General features: G+C 28.2%; 1 protein-coding gene across 1 annotated transcript; it reads right to left on the reverse strand.

Moving 5' to 3' along the window:
- Positions 1-6518: 6518 nt before the first annotated feature.
- Positions 6519-8429, reverse strand: LOC112710079 (dof zinc finger protein DOF3.1). The gene has a single exon (XM_025762175.3). It carries the CDS (start codon positions 7690-7692, stop codon positions 6997-6999), a length of 696 nt encoding a protein of 231 aa, XP_025617960.1. The 5' UTR covers positions 7693-8429; the 3' UTR covers positions 6519-6996.
- Between the last annotated feature and the right edge of the window lie 10693 nt (positions 8430-19122).

Here is a 19122-nt window from a genome sequence, read left to right on the forward strand (position 1 = left end):
GACATTCTAGCAAGGCTTCCGGACAGAGATTCTGCCAGGACCAGTGTTTTTATCAAAGGCTTGGAGAGAAACATGGTTTACGTTTCCGATGTTATCTATTTGCAGCAATCAATTTTTTAGCAGTCAAGATGTAACAATAGGCAATTATATCAAATTAGACAAAGTTATTGACTATGTTGGGAGAAAATCGCTGAGGCTCCGTGACCTAGGCATAGCAATCAAAGAATTCAAGCTTATCATGGACTATGTAGACCATAAGTACATGGCCCACCGTGTTGATCTATGGATGAAGATGGCTATTGAAAGTGGTGGCGAAGTATTACATTTACAGCTTGGCCTCCTTGGTGACTTTGTATTGGAGACAGTGTGGACAGGTTTTATGAGCTTTCACTCAGTGTCATTGAATCCAAATCACTTACTAAGTTGGTGTTGATGGGACGAATCAGAGTTGAGCAAGCATTCCTCACCCATTCCATCAAGCTTTACTAATTGAGAATAATAACTGTGTGATCTGCTTTTTGCACATGATGGGATTATAGATCATCTCATTTCTCATTGTCCTCTAATTGAAGATTTAACCGTGATTGATTGTGCTGTATATAACCCTCTAACCAGAGAAATTCCTCTAGTGTTTGAGTTCAGTTCTGTGGAATCACTATTCTTGCATTGTTTACAGAAACTCAAGAAAGTTAATGTTAAAGGAATGCATGAAGTATATATTGATGCTTCAAATCTTGAGAGCTTAGATTATTGTATTCATCCATATGCATCTTTCAAGCTGAATTTAGATAGTTGCACAAATTTGAGATGGTTGCGCTTATGGAATTTGAAGAGCATTGATCTTGGAGACGAATGGTTTCTTGAACTCTTTTCTAAAGTTCCTTTCCTTGAGAGTTTGAAACTAGGCAATTGCTCTATGTCTAAGAGGATTAATATTTCGAGTGCTCAACTCAAAGTCTTGAAGTTATCATACTGCTCTAACTTGGAGGAGCTTAACATTGATGCTCGAAATTTATTATCATTTGCGTATGAGGGTGTGGGACTGGGAAACAACCAACCTGGTATATGTTTTCAGAAAAGTTCTAATCAATTGGAAGTGGAAGTCAATAGTTTTAGCATTGTGGATTTTCAGGACCTTTGTAGCTTGAGGAAATTTGTCCAAAACATTAAACGGGCATCAGTCTTCCTCTTTATCTGTTGGTCAGTTCTAGTAAGTATACACTTGCTATTACATTGGTTCATTCTGCTTGCATATTTGCCTATTTTATTTATTTGTCTGAATTCTGTAGATTAAACCAGAGCAGGGTGCATGGCAAGTTTCATCTATTCCTCCAACTATTAAACGCTTGGAATTATTGTTTTCTCCGGAAGATGAAGCTCTCTATTTCCCTTTTATGAATTACTTGCTTTCAAATTGCTGCCCGAACTATACTTCAGTTAGTTTTTGCTCTCATGTTCATAGTAAAGCATTCACAACAGTACTTCCAATAATTATCTTCCAATAATTTTCTGAGTCTTGCATTTACAACAGTACTTCAATCCCAGCAGTGACTGCATTTGTGTTTATACTTTTTCATCAATATGTTCTTTCTAACTCCGTTTGTTATTTTGCAAAAAACAACAGTTTTTGTATGAGATGCTGATGGGCAGCGAGGAAGAGTGCCACTGCAGTTCAAGTAATTCAAAATGTTGGTGGCATGCCTTGAAGAGTGTCAAGGTTCTTTGTACGTTCAAGATTGATGAGAACGCTGACTTTGATACCATGTTAGATGCATTGCCAACATGTTATTCTCATGAAAGAGTTGGTTTTATGTTAGAACTGTGATCTTTCTATTATCAACTGATAGACATTACTTATTTGGTAAAGTGAGTTTGAAATGTCATATTTGGTACTAACAATAATAGGCAACCCGGTGCACAAGCGTCCCGCGTTTAACGCAGGGTCCGGGAAAGGGCCGCAACCAAGGTTGTAATGTACGCAGCCTAACCTGATAATTATATCAGTGGCTGTTTCCACGGCTTGAACCCGTGACCTTGAGGTCACGTGGAGACAACTCATATTTGGTACTAACAATAATAGGAGTTATGATTTTGTTGTTTGGGGCCGCTACTATATTGCATAAGGTTGTTCATATGATGGTGTCAAAATAATGGATTATAATAGTTTTATGTTTTGATTAGGGATTAAAATTCTCTAAAATGAGAAGATTAGTAAAGTGGTAAAATGGTAAAGTGAGAAGTTAATCACTCTTAAATTAAGATAATGGATACACATTTTATGGAAGTTACAAAATCAATAATGATTAACTTTTCATTTTACCAACTTCTTCACTTTAGAGAATTTAAATTCTTTGATTAATATTTGATATTTGAGAATACTCTAATTTTTTTTTTTAATCAGCGTTGCAATGCCAGGATTTTTCATCCATATTTATAAGAGGTTACACACAAATACATAATTTACATCTATGTTTACTAGAATTTATACACATGAAATAATAAAATTTGTACTCACAATTATTAAAATTTATACACATAAAACAATAAAATATATTTGTTAAAGATAATTTAATATTTGAGCTGACCAAATAATAGTCAAAATCATTAAAAATTATTGGTCCCTAATATAAGTTGTTTATTTACCGGAAAAAAAGAAGACTTGATCGGAATTCACAATAGCTTCGCTTTTTGAATAGTACATTATAATTTATAACTACACTGTGATATTGTCTAGTTTCATGAAAGAAATGGTGTGAGATAGGTATAGATGTTGTCATTGGAATTCTTGAAATTGTGTCCTGATGAAGAAATGTATAGGTTTATTCTTAATTTAAGACGCTTAGCTTTGTGTGATGTGTGTACATATAAGGGTAGAAATATACAATTTAGGGGTTGATCTTTTTATGACACCAGCCACTATAATGCATCAAACTCACTTTTCTGGTGAACAATTTTCTTTAATATTGCAACTTGTGTGATTTTTTTGCAGCTGGGGATTCACATGGCCTCTCTGTAGTATATGTTGCTGATTTTCTACTTGATTTTAGGGATATACATGTAACTGAGAAAATGGATCAAATCTCTGGTTTGCCCAAAATTAAAACTAAGTATGTGTGGTCTAGAAAAGCTTAAAGGAGTTGATGTTGAAGGAATACAGGCGGTTTATATTGATGCTCCGAATCTTGAGAGCTTGTGTTATATTCCTAATAACAGAGATGTGCCTTACAAGCTGGATTTTGATGAGGCTGTTGTACTTATGGTCTTGGAATAGTAATGTTATTTCAGACCAGTGGTTTCTTGAAATGTTTTCTAAATATCCTTTCTTTGAGACATTGAAATTTGAAAAATTGTTCTATTTCTGAGAGTATTAATATTTCAAGTGCTCAACTCAAGGTCTTGGAATTTTCAAATGGTTGCAACTTGAAGAAGGTCAGCATTGATGCTCCAAATTTAATATCATGTGGATTATATGGTGGTGCCATCAGCCGTGTTGTGTCTTTCCTGAGTTGTTCTAGTCAACTGGAAGTTAATGTTGCACTAAGCATGGATTATAAGGAACTTTTGGACTTGAGGGAATTCGTCCAAAAATCTTTGTTTCAGTTTAGAATTGTAATTTTGTTGTGATCAACTCACAGACATGTGTTTTAGAACTGACATTGGACCTAAGCCAAGAAGCTTGATTAAACACATGAAAAATATCCTTAATTTGCTCGGAGAGCAATTAAAAATGGTGTTTTTGTTTCATGCAATGCTTGATATTTTACTTTCATGGGTCATTTTCTTTCCTTCTTACTTGAACTTTATACTTTTGATGTAATGTAATTGTTGAAGTACTGAATGGTCTAAAAGTACAAAGTTTTCTTATCCTGATAGCAGTGAGAACTAATTGATAATGTTTGGTGTGTTCACTTTTAACATAATTCAAGTACAATTCAAAATTGCTCTCCGCATTTACCAGTTGATCACTTTGAAAAGGTTTCATTGTTTTCAGTGTTAACAATCTATATTCTTTTTTCTATAGAAGTTTACCATTTACCAATTGATTATTGCCATTGGCGGCAAGAATTTTAGTCTATACAAGCTACTAAACCCAAAATCACTATTGAAGTTGTCTTTAATCATATGAAGTCTCCATCAAAACTAACTCAACAGAGTAACTATTCTTTTAAGTTTTAATATCAAGACCCAAATCTTGAAATCCAAACATCTGTGATTGGCCAAACATGGATATGACTATGAGAGAGTGTAAGCAAAAAATCATCCCTTTTGAATCACCACCTCAGGTACCTAACTTATCTTATAGTTGATATGGACAACATTGAATAGAGGAAAGGAAACAAAGTCATATCTTCTGTCTCAGTCATCTTTGGTTGGCAACAAATGGAAATCCTAGTCAATGGCTTAAATGCCATTTGTCTTTGAAATATGGGAAATTTGAAATTCATATAAGCATGGTACCAATTTGACATTCATTGTTGGGGCGGGTAGATAAGTGAACCATTGACATTTAAATAGTGCCTTATGTTATCTCCACATATTTGGTTCCAAAATTACACCTTTATTTTTCTGTGTGGGGCCAATTTAAGACAATTTTGTCTGAGTATTGTACTTATACGACACTTTGATAATCAGAAATCAGAAGAGAAAATTAAAACTAGATAATCAAAACTAGATTTTGGTAAATAAAGTAAAAACATTAAAATTAAAAATTAACCCATGTTAAAAAAAGTTATATCTTGCTAATTGAAGTAGAAATATAAAAAGAGAGTATCTGTACAATGTATATAATGGGGTATAGCGATATTCGATTCAGTAGGATATATCAGATGTTTATTATCCCTGGTATTCGGATAGTTATTCTGGATAGTATGGATGTAGTGTGTTTGAGAAATTAGTAGTATTTTATCCTGAATGTTTATTTTTTAACTCATATTGGACTAAATAAATAGTCTATTATATACATTGTACAAATCCTCCATAAAAAATCTTAAAAATTTTAGGCATAAATACGCCTTTATTTATTTTCTTTTCATCTTTTCGAACTACAAGTATTCCTTTATAGAAGAGAAAATATTCATATTGCGATAAATTATCATTATTTCAGTATCTATATTTATGTTCTGAAGCACTTGCTAAATTACACACTTACATAACTAAATATCATTTTTATTGGACTTTAACTAATTAAATATCATACTAAGTGTCAATATAAATACATCAATTATTTCGAAATGGATAAGTACAAATACTTAATGACAAAGAAGGGGAAAAAAAAAAAAAAGAGGTACCCACAGGTTAGTTTAACACCAAGCTACATGTTATATTTAAAATGAAATAAACCCCACACATGTGCCGAATTGTAAATGAAATGGTAACTTAATGGATATAGTGGTCCATAACATGGAATGTGGACCATGAAGTGTCCACTTGAAAATTAAGCTGATCACACATCCATTAAATAACATACACACCTTGATCACATAACTTTCAATTCAACTTGGATTTGGTTATGGGAGCACATTATGATCTAGAATTTGGTGCATTCATTTGAATCGAGTGAATATTGGCAAAGCCATTGTGTAAATAAACAAATAAATATAGGTTTGCCTAGAACACTTTTTATAGTATCTAATGAGAAAAATTATTATTAAAAAATTAAAAAGTTTAAGATTTCAATGTATTACCTTAATAAGACTTAATATGCGCCTAAGGCTACATTAAAAAGAGAGATTGAGATTGAGAGTTTAAAAGACAAAAACTGAATTAAATTTTTGTATTATGTTTAGTATAAAATGTATATGACTGAATTATGTTTTAGTATTCGGTTTAATTTAAAATATTTTAGTATTCTACACCGAAATAAAGAAGAAGAGAGGAAAAAGAGAAGAAGACATAAATTACACTGACTAACGACTCCGATGATGATGACAAAATGCTCCCAGCATCGACGATGAGGTTACGACTTGAGGAGAGTGAGTGTGCAGAAGAAGCACAAAGAAAAAAGTCCTAACTAATTTTCTAGCAGAAGAAGCACAAAGAAGAAAGTCCTAACTAATTTTCACCAAAAAGATAGAGTTAGATTTGCAAGTTTTGATTGAGGGTATTTTAGGAAACAAATTTTAATAAAATTTTATTTTTCGTCTCCAAAAATTTTAATCTCTTGCGTCTTTATTTTTTAGAAGTATTGAAGAGACTAAAATTAAAATTATAGTTCCAATCTCAAGCGAACGAAGATAACACTAAATTTTAGTCATTCCGTTTCAATATCTCAAAACAAACACTAATCTAGCTGACGTGGAGTTATACTAAAGAATACATAAAATAAAAGAAACAACAGGCAAGGGGTATGTTTGAACTTTGAACATTGAAGTTTGAACCATGTGTTTTCAAGCTCCATTGATAAGATACAAAACAAGACATAACATCAAAACAGTGTATTTTTGGATTTTTCCGATTTCCCTCACATTCCCTCAAATATCTAAATAATGAACAATCACTGACTAGGATGCTTCAAAAGCTATGCCAAAAACATATACCAAATAATTAAATACATGAAATGACAAACATTTGATCCAATAACATTAACATCCCCTCCAAGACTAAAAATCCCGCTCAAAAGAAGATGAAGAAAAAATTAATTACTGCTCTATACCATTTCCTTTTCACTTTCCACAATTCATATATTTTAGCATCACAAATCACAACCATGCCAAAATAAAACAAAAGTAAAAAAGAAAAGAAAAGAAAAGAAAAAGACCATTACCTAGAGGATGCTACTTTAGTAACCTCCTGAATTATGATCCTCCACAGCATGATGCCAACCAACCATAACCATAATCTTGACCAAAACCATATAATATAACCCTTTTAAAAAATAACCATAGTATCTGTATTAAAATTATATAACACTAATCAAACACAACCAAGAAACCCTGATTAAGCCATATAAGGCTCAAACTTTTTTTTATATCTTCTTTCTCTCTTTCAATTCTGCTTCTACTGAAAGCTTGACCCAGGTGTGTATATTGCAAGATCAGACCAACCATGACCACCACCATTATTCCAATAGCTTGAATCACCATTATTCTGAATATCCAAACCCGGGTTTCGACCTGAATTCGGATTCGCGACCAATCCAGAACCCACATTCCCAATCCCACCACCAAATTCACCAATTTTCAGCTCTGACCCATTTGAATTTACACCCTCTAAAATCCCCCCAAAAGGTCCATCTGTTCCCAATAGTGAACTAAAGCTACCACCAATGTTCAACACCCTCTGATCTTGACCAACCGGGTCGGTGCAAGTCCGGGTCGAATCAGACCCGGAACAAATAACGCTATTATTACTATTAGTAGTAATAGAATTGGCTTGTTGTGATGATGATGATGATGAAGGGCGTTTGATGGATGAATTTGAAGTGGAAGATGAAGAAGATGAAGAAGAACGTTTGTGGGTCTTTCTGGTTCCACCACCAACGGGTATGTTCCTCAAGGCGCCACCTTTGGTCCAATACCTTCTGCAATTCTTGCAGTAATGGCGTGGCTGAGAGAGGTTGTAGTTGTTGTAGTAACAGAACTTGGTGTTTGTGGATTCACACCTTGGACACTTTAGTTGTTGTTCTTGTTCTGGGAAGTGTGGTTGTTTCAACAAGGCTTGTTGGATTTGGAATACTGTTGTTGGATCTTGCATAATTGGGAATGTTCCAAAAAGTTGTATTTTTGTGTGATGATTTTGTTGGAAAATGAAATGGGGTTTTGGGATTGGATTGATTGAGCACAAAGCTGGAAACTTTGGAGGGTGAGGCCTTTTGGGAAGAGAAATATGAACTCAATCTATAATGCTTTAAAAGCAACACCTTTTTCTTTGTTTTGTGTTGAAAATGAAATTTGGTTTGGACTAATTTGGAAACAAAGTTGTAACCTTTTAAGGGAAATGAGAAAGAAGCTATGAAGTGAAGGGATAATAAGTATGCAAAGATCTAGGAAATTGAGGTGTTGAGAAAAATGGGGTTGTTTGTTAATTTAGCTTTTGAAGATGTGAAACGGCAAAAAGTAGTAACCACTAAGGAGGAGAAGTTACAAAGAGGACAAAAAGGTGGAATTCTTTCTTTCTTTCTTTCTTTGTTTCTTTCACTTTCTGTTTTTGAGGCACTGAAATGGCGTTTTCAGCAGAAAAGAGCAAAATACATTAGAAGTTTCCTATCTAGAAGGAAAATTCCAAAGGAGAAAAAGCTAGATATATATGTTGATGGGAGAAAGTGCTAAATAGAAGAATGATTGGTTTTGAAAGTGTATGAATATGGTAGTGAGAATTGGAAGTGGAATGGGGAGAAAGAGTAGAGAAGAGGAGATTGGTCTGAAAATGTTGATGGAGATGGAATTGAAGAGGAAGCTCTTGAGTTTTTATCCGCGTGAGAGTGATGACAAGCTCAGACTTCAAATAGAAAACACATTTTGCTGCCGTTTTATTAATTTTGTAAATAATTGAATAATGAATTTTAAAATTTGATTAAGTAAAATAAAAAAATTTTTAATTTATTTTTAAATTTTAATATTAAGATAATTATTCACATACTTAATGAATTAAATATTCAATTATTATTAATTGTGTATGAATAAATCAAATTAAAAAAATAATTATTTAATTAAAAATAATAATATAATTATTTATATATCTATTGAATTGAATATCTGATATATTTATTGTTCACATCATTTAGTATTTTTATTGTCTTTTCATTATCTTCTTATATTTTTTTATTTTATTGTGCACTAAAATCAATCTCTAAAATCTTTAATAATATATTTATATATAAATATATATATAATTTAATTTATTTTTTATATATATTTATATTTTAACATATATTTTATACTGATAACTAATTTTAATATATCCGACAACATAATTTTTTCTCTCTTACATTACTGTTCACTTGAAAAGATTGGTCCATTATTTTTTGGTTTATTGATTACTCATATTTTTTTTTTCACTTTTTAATAAGTAATTTTAAAATATTTGTTAAAAATTTAAAATTATCACAAATCAATGTTTTTAATTTTTTTCGTTGACAAATACATCATAAAACATTTAATTTTAGTCATAACAGTTTAGAATATGGAATTAATTTTTTTTATTTAATATTGTTTTTACATTTTTTTCAAACAACTCAAAATACTCTTATATATTGATTGTATTCTTTATTTTATTGGCCAATTGTTGAATTTTTTTTTAAATCCTTTCAAAATTGAATTCTTTATATATTATTATCCTTATAAACTAGGAAAAAATATTAGAGAATGAAATTTTTTTAAGTAATAATTATTTAACAAAATAATTAGATACTCAAAAATTAATAAAAAATTTTAAAATATTAATTAATTATTAACTAAAAAACTTGAATCAAAAAAATAAGAGTACACTAGGAGTACACTAGGAAATTGCATCTTCGCTAATTCTTAAAATGAATCAACAATAAATAATTGGATATAGTATTGGCATGTTAAAACATTTATGCCTTTTAGAATTAAATCTGTCTAGTCTGTAAGTTGCTCATTCTTACACTTCATATTACATTTATTACAATTTTGACTCTTTTACTTTCAATAATCAATTGAGTATTTGAGAGAATGAGGAATAATCAATAGATGGTTATCAAGGTTGCACTCTTGCACCCACTATTATCTCTAAAATTGCATTGATAAAAGAAAAGTATTGACATAAGAGTATCTATAATTTCTTGGAGAGTATTAAAGGGTCAATTAAAAAACAACAAACATCCCCATGCTAATAAACAAAGTCATAACCAGCATGTCTATATATTACATTTTTTAAAGCAATTTTCAAATCACAAATTAATTTAAGAATGAAACTAGAAGTAATAAAAGTGTCAAATAAATAAATATATAAGAAAAAGCATTGTTTAAGAATTAGTTTGTGAAGCTCATGGATTGTCTTTGTTAAACTAGTAACCTACCAACCACAAATGACAACTATCAATTACTATTATGTGCTCAAATAGTAACCGACTATTTAAAAGAATTATGAATACATCTATTAAAGAATTTTAGAAACAAGGAAAATATATGTTTTTAGAATTATAAAATAAATACAAAATTTACTTATATTAACTTGATCGTCAAAATATTTTTTATAAGGACCGACATTCATTCTGTGTTTTTCAAGGTTTAAGTATATTTCATCCATGATGTAAAAGTGGTCAAACTTAAAAGGGAGATTAATTAAGTAATAGCAGTTATTAAATTTAAGGATTAAATTGATTAACAATTAAAATTTTCATGGCTAAATTGATAGTTAAGATCGAAAGCCGTTGAAGCTTGTAGAAGCTAGTGTTGAATTGAAAAAATGTTTGTTGCATTTCCAATATTCGCATACAGAAGCTAGTGTTGAATTGAAAAAATGTTTGTTGCATTTCCAATATTCGCATACAGAAGCTAGTGTTGAATTGAAAAAATGTTTGTTGCATTTCCAATATTCGCATATTGGTTGCGTTGAGTTACCGTCACCCTAAAACCCTGGAAGCACGGCCAGTGTCACCCGCAACACGTGGCTGAACCCCACTGAAGAGATCATTTGCACTTGGTGCCCTCCATTGACATCTCTACATACACTAAGCTTTCATGGGCTCATGTTCTCTGTTCCTATGATGTTCAAAATATCTAGCTGGGTGCCTTTCATTGGTGCCTTGGTAGTAATGTTTTTTACTCATGCTTTTTATGTAAAAATTTGGTGTCAATGTATCTAGGCATTTTCTCGTGCTTCTTTTTGATAATAACATGATGTTAGTGAGTGATGAATTACATACTCGAGAACAAATAATCACTTTGATATTAAAATATTAGTTTGTTGAAAAAATAATAGAGTTTAATTTTAATGTAATGTAAATTATTTTACACATTTATACAATTATTTTTTAAATGATCATTCATGTGATTAATGTAAAAAATAGTTATTTTTATTGATGTGATAATATATGATAAAATTAGAAGTATAAAACTACTTTATACTGACAATACCTCAAAATTAAATTCAAACTAATAATTACTTTCAAAACTTACTAGTACGTTGTAGCATGTATATCTAAAATATATATTATAATTATTATTTTAATTTGTGTATAATGTTTCTTTCTATGTGTGATACAAAAGTGAATTAATTATTTTTAAAACATCATAAATTGATTTGGTTTTTAAAATATTAAATATATAAATTTTAATTACTTTCTAAATGTTGATTTGAATATATATGAATTAAATCGATATTTTCGTTCATTTTATGTTGACGTATCACAGACAATTACTGACATATAAAATAAATTGAAAAAATTTATCACGTGTCATATTTTTAAGGTGTCATATAAAAATTAAGATACAAACCAACTTAAATTGATATTTTTCAAGAATCAATATTAAATTTTTTAAGGAATAAATTAATTCATATATAATTTTTTTAGGAACCATTCTAATCATTAATCTTTATAACCACAATTTTTTATTTCTAATGGTTAAAAATTATTTAAAAATAAAAATAACTAATATTAATATAATTATTCTCATTTTCATATTATTCCGTAAAAAAAATATAAAAATGTTTGTAAATTTTTAGCAATGAGTAGTGGGAATGAAATAGTGGGGTTCGGTTAGGGTGGACCCACCATTTTATCATCAGAAATAATTTGAGATGGTGAATCCAATTCCAATGGCTATGATTTGATATTGGAATAATGAGGAAGGGAAGGGGCACATACAGTGCTCGTGCGGAACACTGAAGGATTAGTATTATGGTGGGTCCCACCCCTTAGGACCAGTCACTTGATAATGATGGTGAATCAGTGCCACGTGGGCTGTTTCAATTTGAAGTGTGTGTTTCTCACTCCTCACTCAGCCACTCAGGATTGCCCACCTCTAATGTGGTCACAACCTTCATCATCACCACCCATTTCAATTGCATCATCACCACCTCACTGTCTAGTAATTGCTGCAATTATACTATATAATATAATAAAGTTATATAATATTATGTTATTCATATTATGGAGTGTACATAACTACCCCAAAAACAAAAGGAACAAAATGATGGCCACTAATGAAGTATTTTCCTTGGTTTGGGGTTGAGGGAGACAAACTTGCTTACATTATTGGTTAGTTATAGTGCCTTCAAGCTAAGAGTACTAATTCGATTAACTCGCACTTTCTGTATTTTTCTACACTATCCTAGATTTTTTATGCATATCATAGATTTAATAGAATGATATGTATAATTGTATATTTGTATTCATATAAGGCGGTTAAAGTTAGTATGAGTTAAAATTCTCAAAAATATAAAAAATAAACAAAATATATATATACACTAAAATCAGATCATTAAATATGTTGTGAACACCATATCTAAGAAAATAACAAATTGACATCCTTCTTTTATAATACAAAGCATAATTATATATAAATTAAAAAGTGCATAAAATAACAGAAAAATTAATGTTTATTTTAAAAATATTTAGACTAAATTACAAATATGTTTCGAATTTTATCTGAAATGGGTGGATTGAAACTTGAGAAAAGGTTTAAGTTTAAATGGAAGGTGGTCACCAATTGGTACTATGTTGGGAGAATCGCCGTCCAAATTATGTATTTAAAGGAAAGAATAGTACCTGTAAAGACATTCTGATACCTTAGTCAGTAAAAGAATAAGTAAGTTTAGAAAATATTAGACTTAAGTATATTTGATGGGTGTCCATATATTTACAGGTGATCAACTAATAATCACTGTAGAATAATGAATAACTATCCTTTTATCTTAAAATTATTAAGATTTCTCTTTTAGAAATAAGTGAGAGATTTACAGAAACATTTATTTACTTAAATAAGTGCTAATTATCTATTGGCGTTGATCTCAACTTTTTTATGAAAGTCAAATAGACAATAAAAATTAATTTTTAAAATTAGATCTTTGAACTTAATTTAGACCTGATTTATTATTTATAATAGAATATGAACAAAATATTTAAACTAATGCTTATAAGTTATAACAATCGTATAAGCAGAATATTTTTCGTTGTTTTTTTCTCTCCAGTTTTTAGTTTTCTCGTTAATTAACCTCTATCCGAGACAATCATGATTTTTCACTAAGAAATGGTACCTCTGAATTGAATATTCCGTTGAAGCTAGGTATTAAGCTTTCGCACAAGAATGTAAAGTGGGTGTTACAATACTCTTTTATTATTTGGATTTTTAAAACTATTAAAAATTTATTTTAATCTTATATTAATTAGATTAAACATATATATGCATTGATAGGGTTATTAAACAATTAATATTTACTAAAAAAATTAATTTTTTAAACTATAAATATATTAATTATAATTTTTAATTTATATTTTCAATAAATGACAATTATAATTATTATTAAAAATTTAATAAATTTTATTATTATATAAATTAAGCAATTAAAACATATTAAGAAAATTAATTTATTTCCGTATTTTATGTTCTGTGTAACACAAATTAAGCTTTATATATATAGCGCATTTATTTTTAATAATTTATGCATTAACATAAAATTTATATTTGTATAATTGTACACACTTTATTTTGATTTTTTTAACTTTACTTAATAATTTAATTTTAATATATGAATATCTAAAATGTAAAATAAAAAGCTATCCAACAGCATGCCTGTAATAACGTTAGCAATAATAACTAAAATTATATTTTGATTAACTTGATAAATTATAATAAATAAATTTGGTTGCATAAATAATTACATTTTTTTGTCAATATATTGCTAACTTTTTTTATTTTGTTTATTCATCATATTAATTTTAATCTGAGGTGCTCTTTACTAATTTAGCATATTATGAAATATCAAATAATTAGAAGAAGTTAATAATTTTAATTTTTTTTCAATAATAAATAATTTGAAATGAAGTTTGTTAATTTGACATTAATGCAAGGAGCTATTAAGTTAAGAGTTTAATCCAGTAAAATTATTCTAAACATTAAATTTTATTACTAATTATAATATATCATTTGTTATTTAACTAGTTGTTCATCTATATAAATCAGTCATTAACTTTGATAGAAGGTATTTTGGTATTTAAAAACAATTACAAAAGTATTTAAGTATTTGATATGAATATAATCGGATTGACAAAAAATTTGACAAAAGTTTAGGGTGATCTGACTCGATTATTCTTTGAGTCTAAAACCAATATAATATATTGGATTGATTTTGGACGATAATCAGGTTACCTATACCTATAAACACTCTTAATTAGTGAATTAGAATTAAATTTCTACAAAAAAAAAAAGAGAAAGTAAAGAAAAAAAACATCTATAATGAAAAAAAATAAAATAGGTGAATGATAGTTGAAGTGAGATTAGAATTAAGAAAAAAATATATAAATATATTTTTATTTTTTAATATGTAAGGTAATCAGGTCAGTTTGAGTTTGTGAAATCTTAAATTTGATATCCAAACCAATTAAGGTGGGGTATAATCAGTAAAATTTCATTTGATATGATTATTCGTCGGGTATAAAATTTAATATAATTAGGTCAGATCGATTGAATTTTAATTTTATTAAATTTGTCACAGAAAAGACCTAATTACAAGATAGATTTAAAATAGTGTAAGAAATCAATTAAAAATTTTTAAACTATAAATACTTAACTACAAACTTAGTAAAATTATAAAAGCTGACAAAATAATTTAACCTTAAAATGAATACTAAATAATGTATTTGGATCTATTAAAACCAAATACAAATTTCTTCTTTTAAATTAATAAAACCACCTTGATTATATAATTAGTAATTTTGTCATTTTAAAATGATCTAAAAATATATGGTAATTTTTTTAAAATTAAATTATAACCACTTTTTATATCATGTATCATTTATTGTGTGTACGCTTTTTCTTCATTTTTTTCTAATGTGTTTTTTTTTCTTTTTACTTATATACTCGTGCTTTTTTTTTTTGTTATTGTCATCTTTAACACTACTTTTTTATCCTCTTCCTCATTTTTTGATTTGATTTATCTTTTTTTTCTTTCTTTTAAAATATCATCAGAAAAAGGAAGAAGAAAAAAAACATAATAACTGTAGTAACAATAAAAGAACGATGACTGTAGTAACAATAAAAGAACGATGATGAATAAAAAATACAGAAACAACAAAAAAAACGCCAAAAAAATAGCGTGGAATATGAACGTTTACTTTAGTGAGAGTTGGAGTATTAGATACGCTTTCACTTAAGATTTTTTGTATTTTTATTCCTATTATATGAATCAATTTCTGTATTATATTATTAAATGAGGAGTAAGTTTTAACTATATATGAAAGCTTTAAGCATGGAACAAGAGATTTGGCAAAGTTTTCTCAGGAATTAATAGCTAGAAGATCCAAGAAAAAGAAAGAAGCTATGAAGACGAAACAAAGCACTCGAGCATAATTTGTGTTGGGGAAGAAGAGTTCCTGTATGTAAATAGTATTAGCATGTGTGGATGGTACGTAGAGGTTGGAGGAGAAGAAGCAACAGTGCCAATGTTCGATGCTGTTCATGCGAGATTGATCGCCAGAACATTTGACAGTGGAGGTAGGTGGCATCTTTCTGTGCCGGAATTATAATTCTAACTCTTAAACAGGAGATGTTACAGTACAATTATATCATGGAGGAAGAAAAAAAAAAGCTATATGAATGACAACTCAAATTAAGGGTAAAAAACTTTAATAAGCCAAGTCAAGAATCATGTAACGTAAATACGCCAAAGCGAAAATCGTTCCAGCAACAAGCCAAATCATATTTTTATATAATTCGAACCAGCTTGGTTCGAATTACACACAAACACACGCACACACATAATTCGAACCAGCTTGGTTCGAATTACACACAGTAATTCATGGTATAATTCGAATTATGCTGTTAAAAAATTAATAATTTATTTAAAAAAATTTATTAAAAAAATTAATAATTTAAAAATTAAAAAATATATATTTTTATTTCATACGTTAAAAAAAGCTAACAAAATATTTAATTACGAGACTTTTTTAAAATATTAATGAACTATCAATTCGAATTCCATACAATACTTTTCTGTCCATTTTTAATAGTTCATGAATATTTTTTAATAAATTTTTTTAATAAATTTTTTTAAATTATAGTACAAAAAATATTTTATCATATGCAAAACAATTTAAAAAAAATGGCTTAAAAAATGTTAGGAGTACTATAAAAATTTGTAATGTTATAATAATTTAGGTAAATACATGCATGTACTCAAATTTTAAATAAAATACTCTATACAATACTCTTCTGCCCATTCTTGATAGTTCATGAATATTTTTTAAAATTTGAGTTAGAGTATTTTATTTAAAATTTGAGTACATGCATGTATTTACCTAAGTTATTATAACATTACAAATTTTTATAGTACTCCTAACTTTTTTTAAGCCATTTTTTTAAATTGTTTTGCATATGATAAAATATTTTTTGTACTATAATTTAAAAAAATTTATTAAAAAATATTCATGAACTATTAAAAATGGACAGAAAAGTATTATATGGAATTCGAATTGATAGCTCATTAATATTTTAAAGAAGTCTCGTAATTAAATATTTTGTTAGCTTTTTTTAACGTATGAAATAAAAATATATATTTTTTTAATTTTTAAATTATTATTTTTTTAATAAATTTTTTTAAATAAATTATTAATTTTTTAACAGCATAATTCGAATTATACCATGAATTACTGTGTGTAATTCGAACCAAACTGGTTCGAATTATGTGTGTGCGTGTGTTTGTGTGTAATTCGAACCAAGCTGGTTCGAATTACGTGTATGCATATGTAGAAATAGAATTCGAACCAGCATGGTTCGAATTATATAAAAATATGATTTGGCTTATTGCTGAAACAATTTTCGCGTTGGCATATTTACGTTACATGATTCTTGACTTGGTTTATTAAGGTTTTTTACCCTCAAATTAACTCAGGTATAATTTTTTACTTTTTTTATATATTAGGTGGATATTTCCATAAAGATATTTTTACATAAAAATAATATTATAAATTATTAGATAAATTAATATATTTAATTAATTATCTAAAAATTCATAATGTTATCTTTATATAAAAATATTATCATGTGAATATTCTCTTTTATATAGTCGGACTGCAAAACTTTTAAGAGGAAAAAAATACACCACGAGTCATATTTCAAAAAACGAAGTAAAAATAATATGGTTTGACCGTATGAGTATAAAACTTTATTCAAAATCATATATATTGTTGCTTACTTGCTTCCCATAGTAAAAACTTGAATCCACCTAAGAATAGATTTTGAAATGATGAATTATTAAGTTGAAGGCCCTACCTAAGCATAGAGTTGGAATTAAAATCTTTTGTCCCTATTTTTTGGCTACTTTATTGTACCATGTTATTTTATTTTTATTTTTCTTCAAATAACATATTGCATATTAGTATATTCATTACTAAATACCTTTCTAAATCCAGCAGATGATGTACACGATCATCTATTATATATTATTTTTATGTGTATGGTATCGATTTGGTTCTAATCTTTGGTGAATTTTATTTTACTCTCTAACATTTAATTTGTTTTATTTTTATTCCAAAACATTTAAATGACACTAATATTATTTTATTGTCAAATTTTTTTTAATATTTAACGAAATTGATATATTATTAATAATACTTTTATTAAAATTATATTTGTTCAACCTTTCTCTTCCACCTTCAGTCCTTCACCCTCTCAACAAGCCCAAATTTTATTTTTGTACTCTTTTCTTTTTCTTTCTCAAACTCCTCTTAAAAAATTAATAATGTAAAAAGAAGAAGAAGAGAATAAGAAAATGGAATTTAGGCTCAGTATGGTAAACAACTTAATTAAGCTCTTTTTGAAAAAATAGTTTAAATAATAAATAACTATATTAAAAGTAGCTTATAAATAAGTTATTTTGTGCTTAGATTTTTAGTTCTAAAAGTGCTTATTTTATAAAAATATGATAAAAAGTAGTAGTATTATGAGAGAAGTCATTTCTTTTAACTTCTTTATAAGCTCCTAAATAACTTCTTAGAAAGCCGCAATTTAATTTTAAAAATTGTACTTGACATTAATACTACTACTTTTTATAAATCAAAAACTCAAAAAAATTACTTTTGAAGCTTTTCAAATGGACCCTTAGACTTATTAAGAAGATGAAGGTAGAAAAAAGGAATTGAGCATGTGAAAATTAGTAAAGTTAATTTTAGAAAATAAATAAATAAATAAATAAATAAATAAAATAAAAAGTAATAAACAATCCTAGTTTATAACCTTAAAATTTTAATGGTTGAAAAAGAAAAGAATTATATACCTCTAATTGACGGATGGTTCATATTAAAAAAATTCACCTATAAATTGAGTTTTTTTTTTAATTCATTTCAATCAAGTCATCCAACAAGAACAATAGTAACATTGAGTTATATGGAGAGCTTTATTTCTTTGAGAGGTTAGAAAGAGTTGTATTCTCCTCGTGTCAAGAGAGAGTGTTATGGTAGTATTCTTGTGATAAAGAGAAATTGTAATTCTAAAAAAAAGTTATTCAGATATTTCCATTATACAAATATCTAATTTTTTTATTTCTATATTTTGTTGTTTGGTGCCTAACAGAGCAAACATAGCTTTAGCAAAAATATTATTAACAGTTTATCAATTCTGTTAATTATTAGTGAAAAATTTAACGGTAGAATAACATTGACGTTATTTTAAATATTTTGGAATAAAAATAAGACATCTAAAATAATAGGACCAAAATAGAATTCACCTTATTAACATATATAAAGAATGTAAAGAATCTGTTATAAAAAGAAGAAAAAAAATGTTCTGAAAACCGGTTCGAACCGGTCGAACCGTGACCGGACACTAAAGCGGTTCGAACAATAAGAAAAATCGTTAAATCTGAAAACTGGCATTGAACCGACGAACCGGCCGGTTACCGGTCGGTCGAACCGAACCGGAACCCGGCCGGTTTTTTAGCTGTGCAGCAAAACGCTGCCGTTTTGTGTTTTGTGAACCCTAAATGTCTGAATCCCTAATCCCA

This window comes from Arachis hypogaea, chromosome 9 (assembly GCF_003086295.3).
Source record: "Arachis hypogaea cultivar Tifrunner chromosome 9, arahy.Tifrunner.gnm2.J5K5, whole genome shotgun sequence".
In the NCBI taxonomy this organism is placed as follows: Eukaryota; Viridiplantae; Streptophyta; class Magnoliopsida; order Fabales; family Fabaceae; genus Arachis; species Arachis hypogaea.

Coding starts and splice junctions, on each gene's coding strand:
- LOC112710079 (XM_025762175.3), bottom strand. CDS start 7,692: ATGCAAGATCCAACAACAGTATTCCAAATCCAACAAGCCTTGTTGAAA.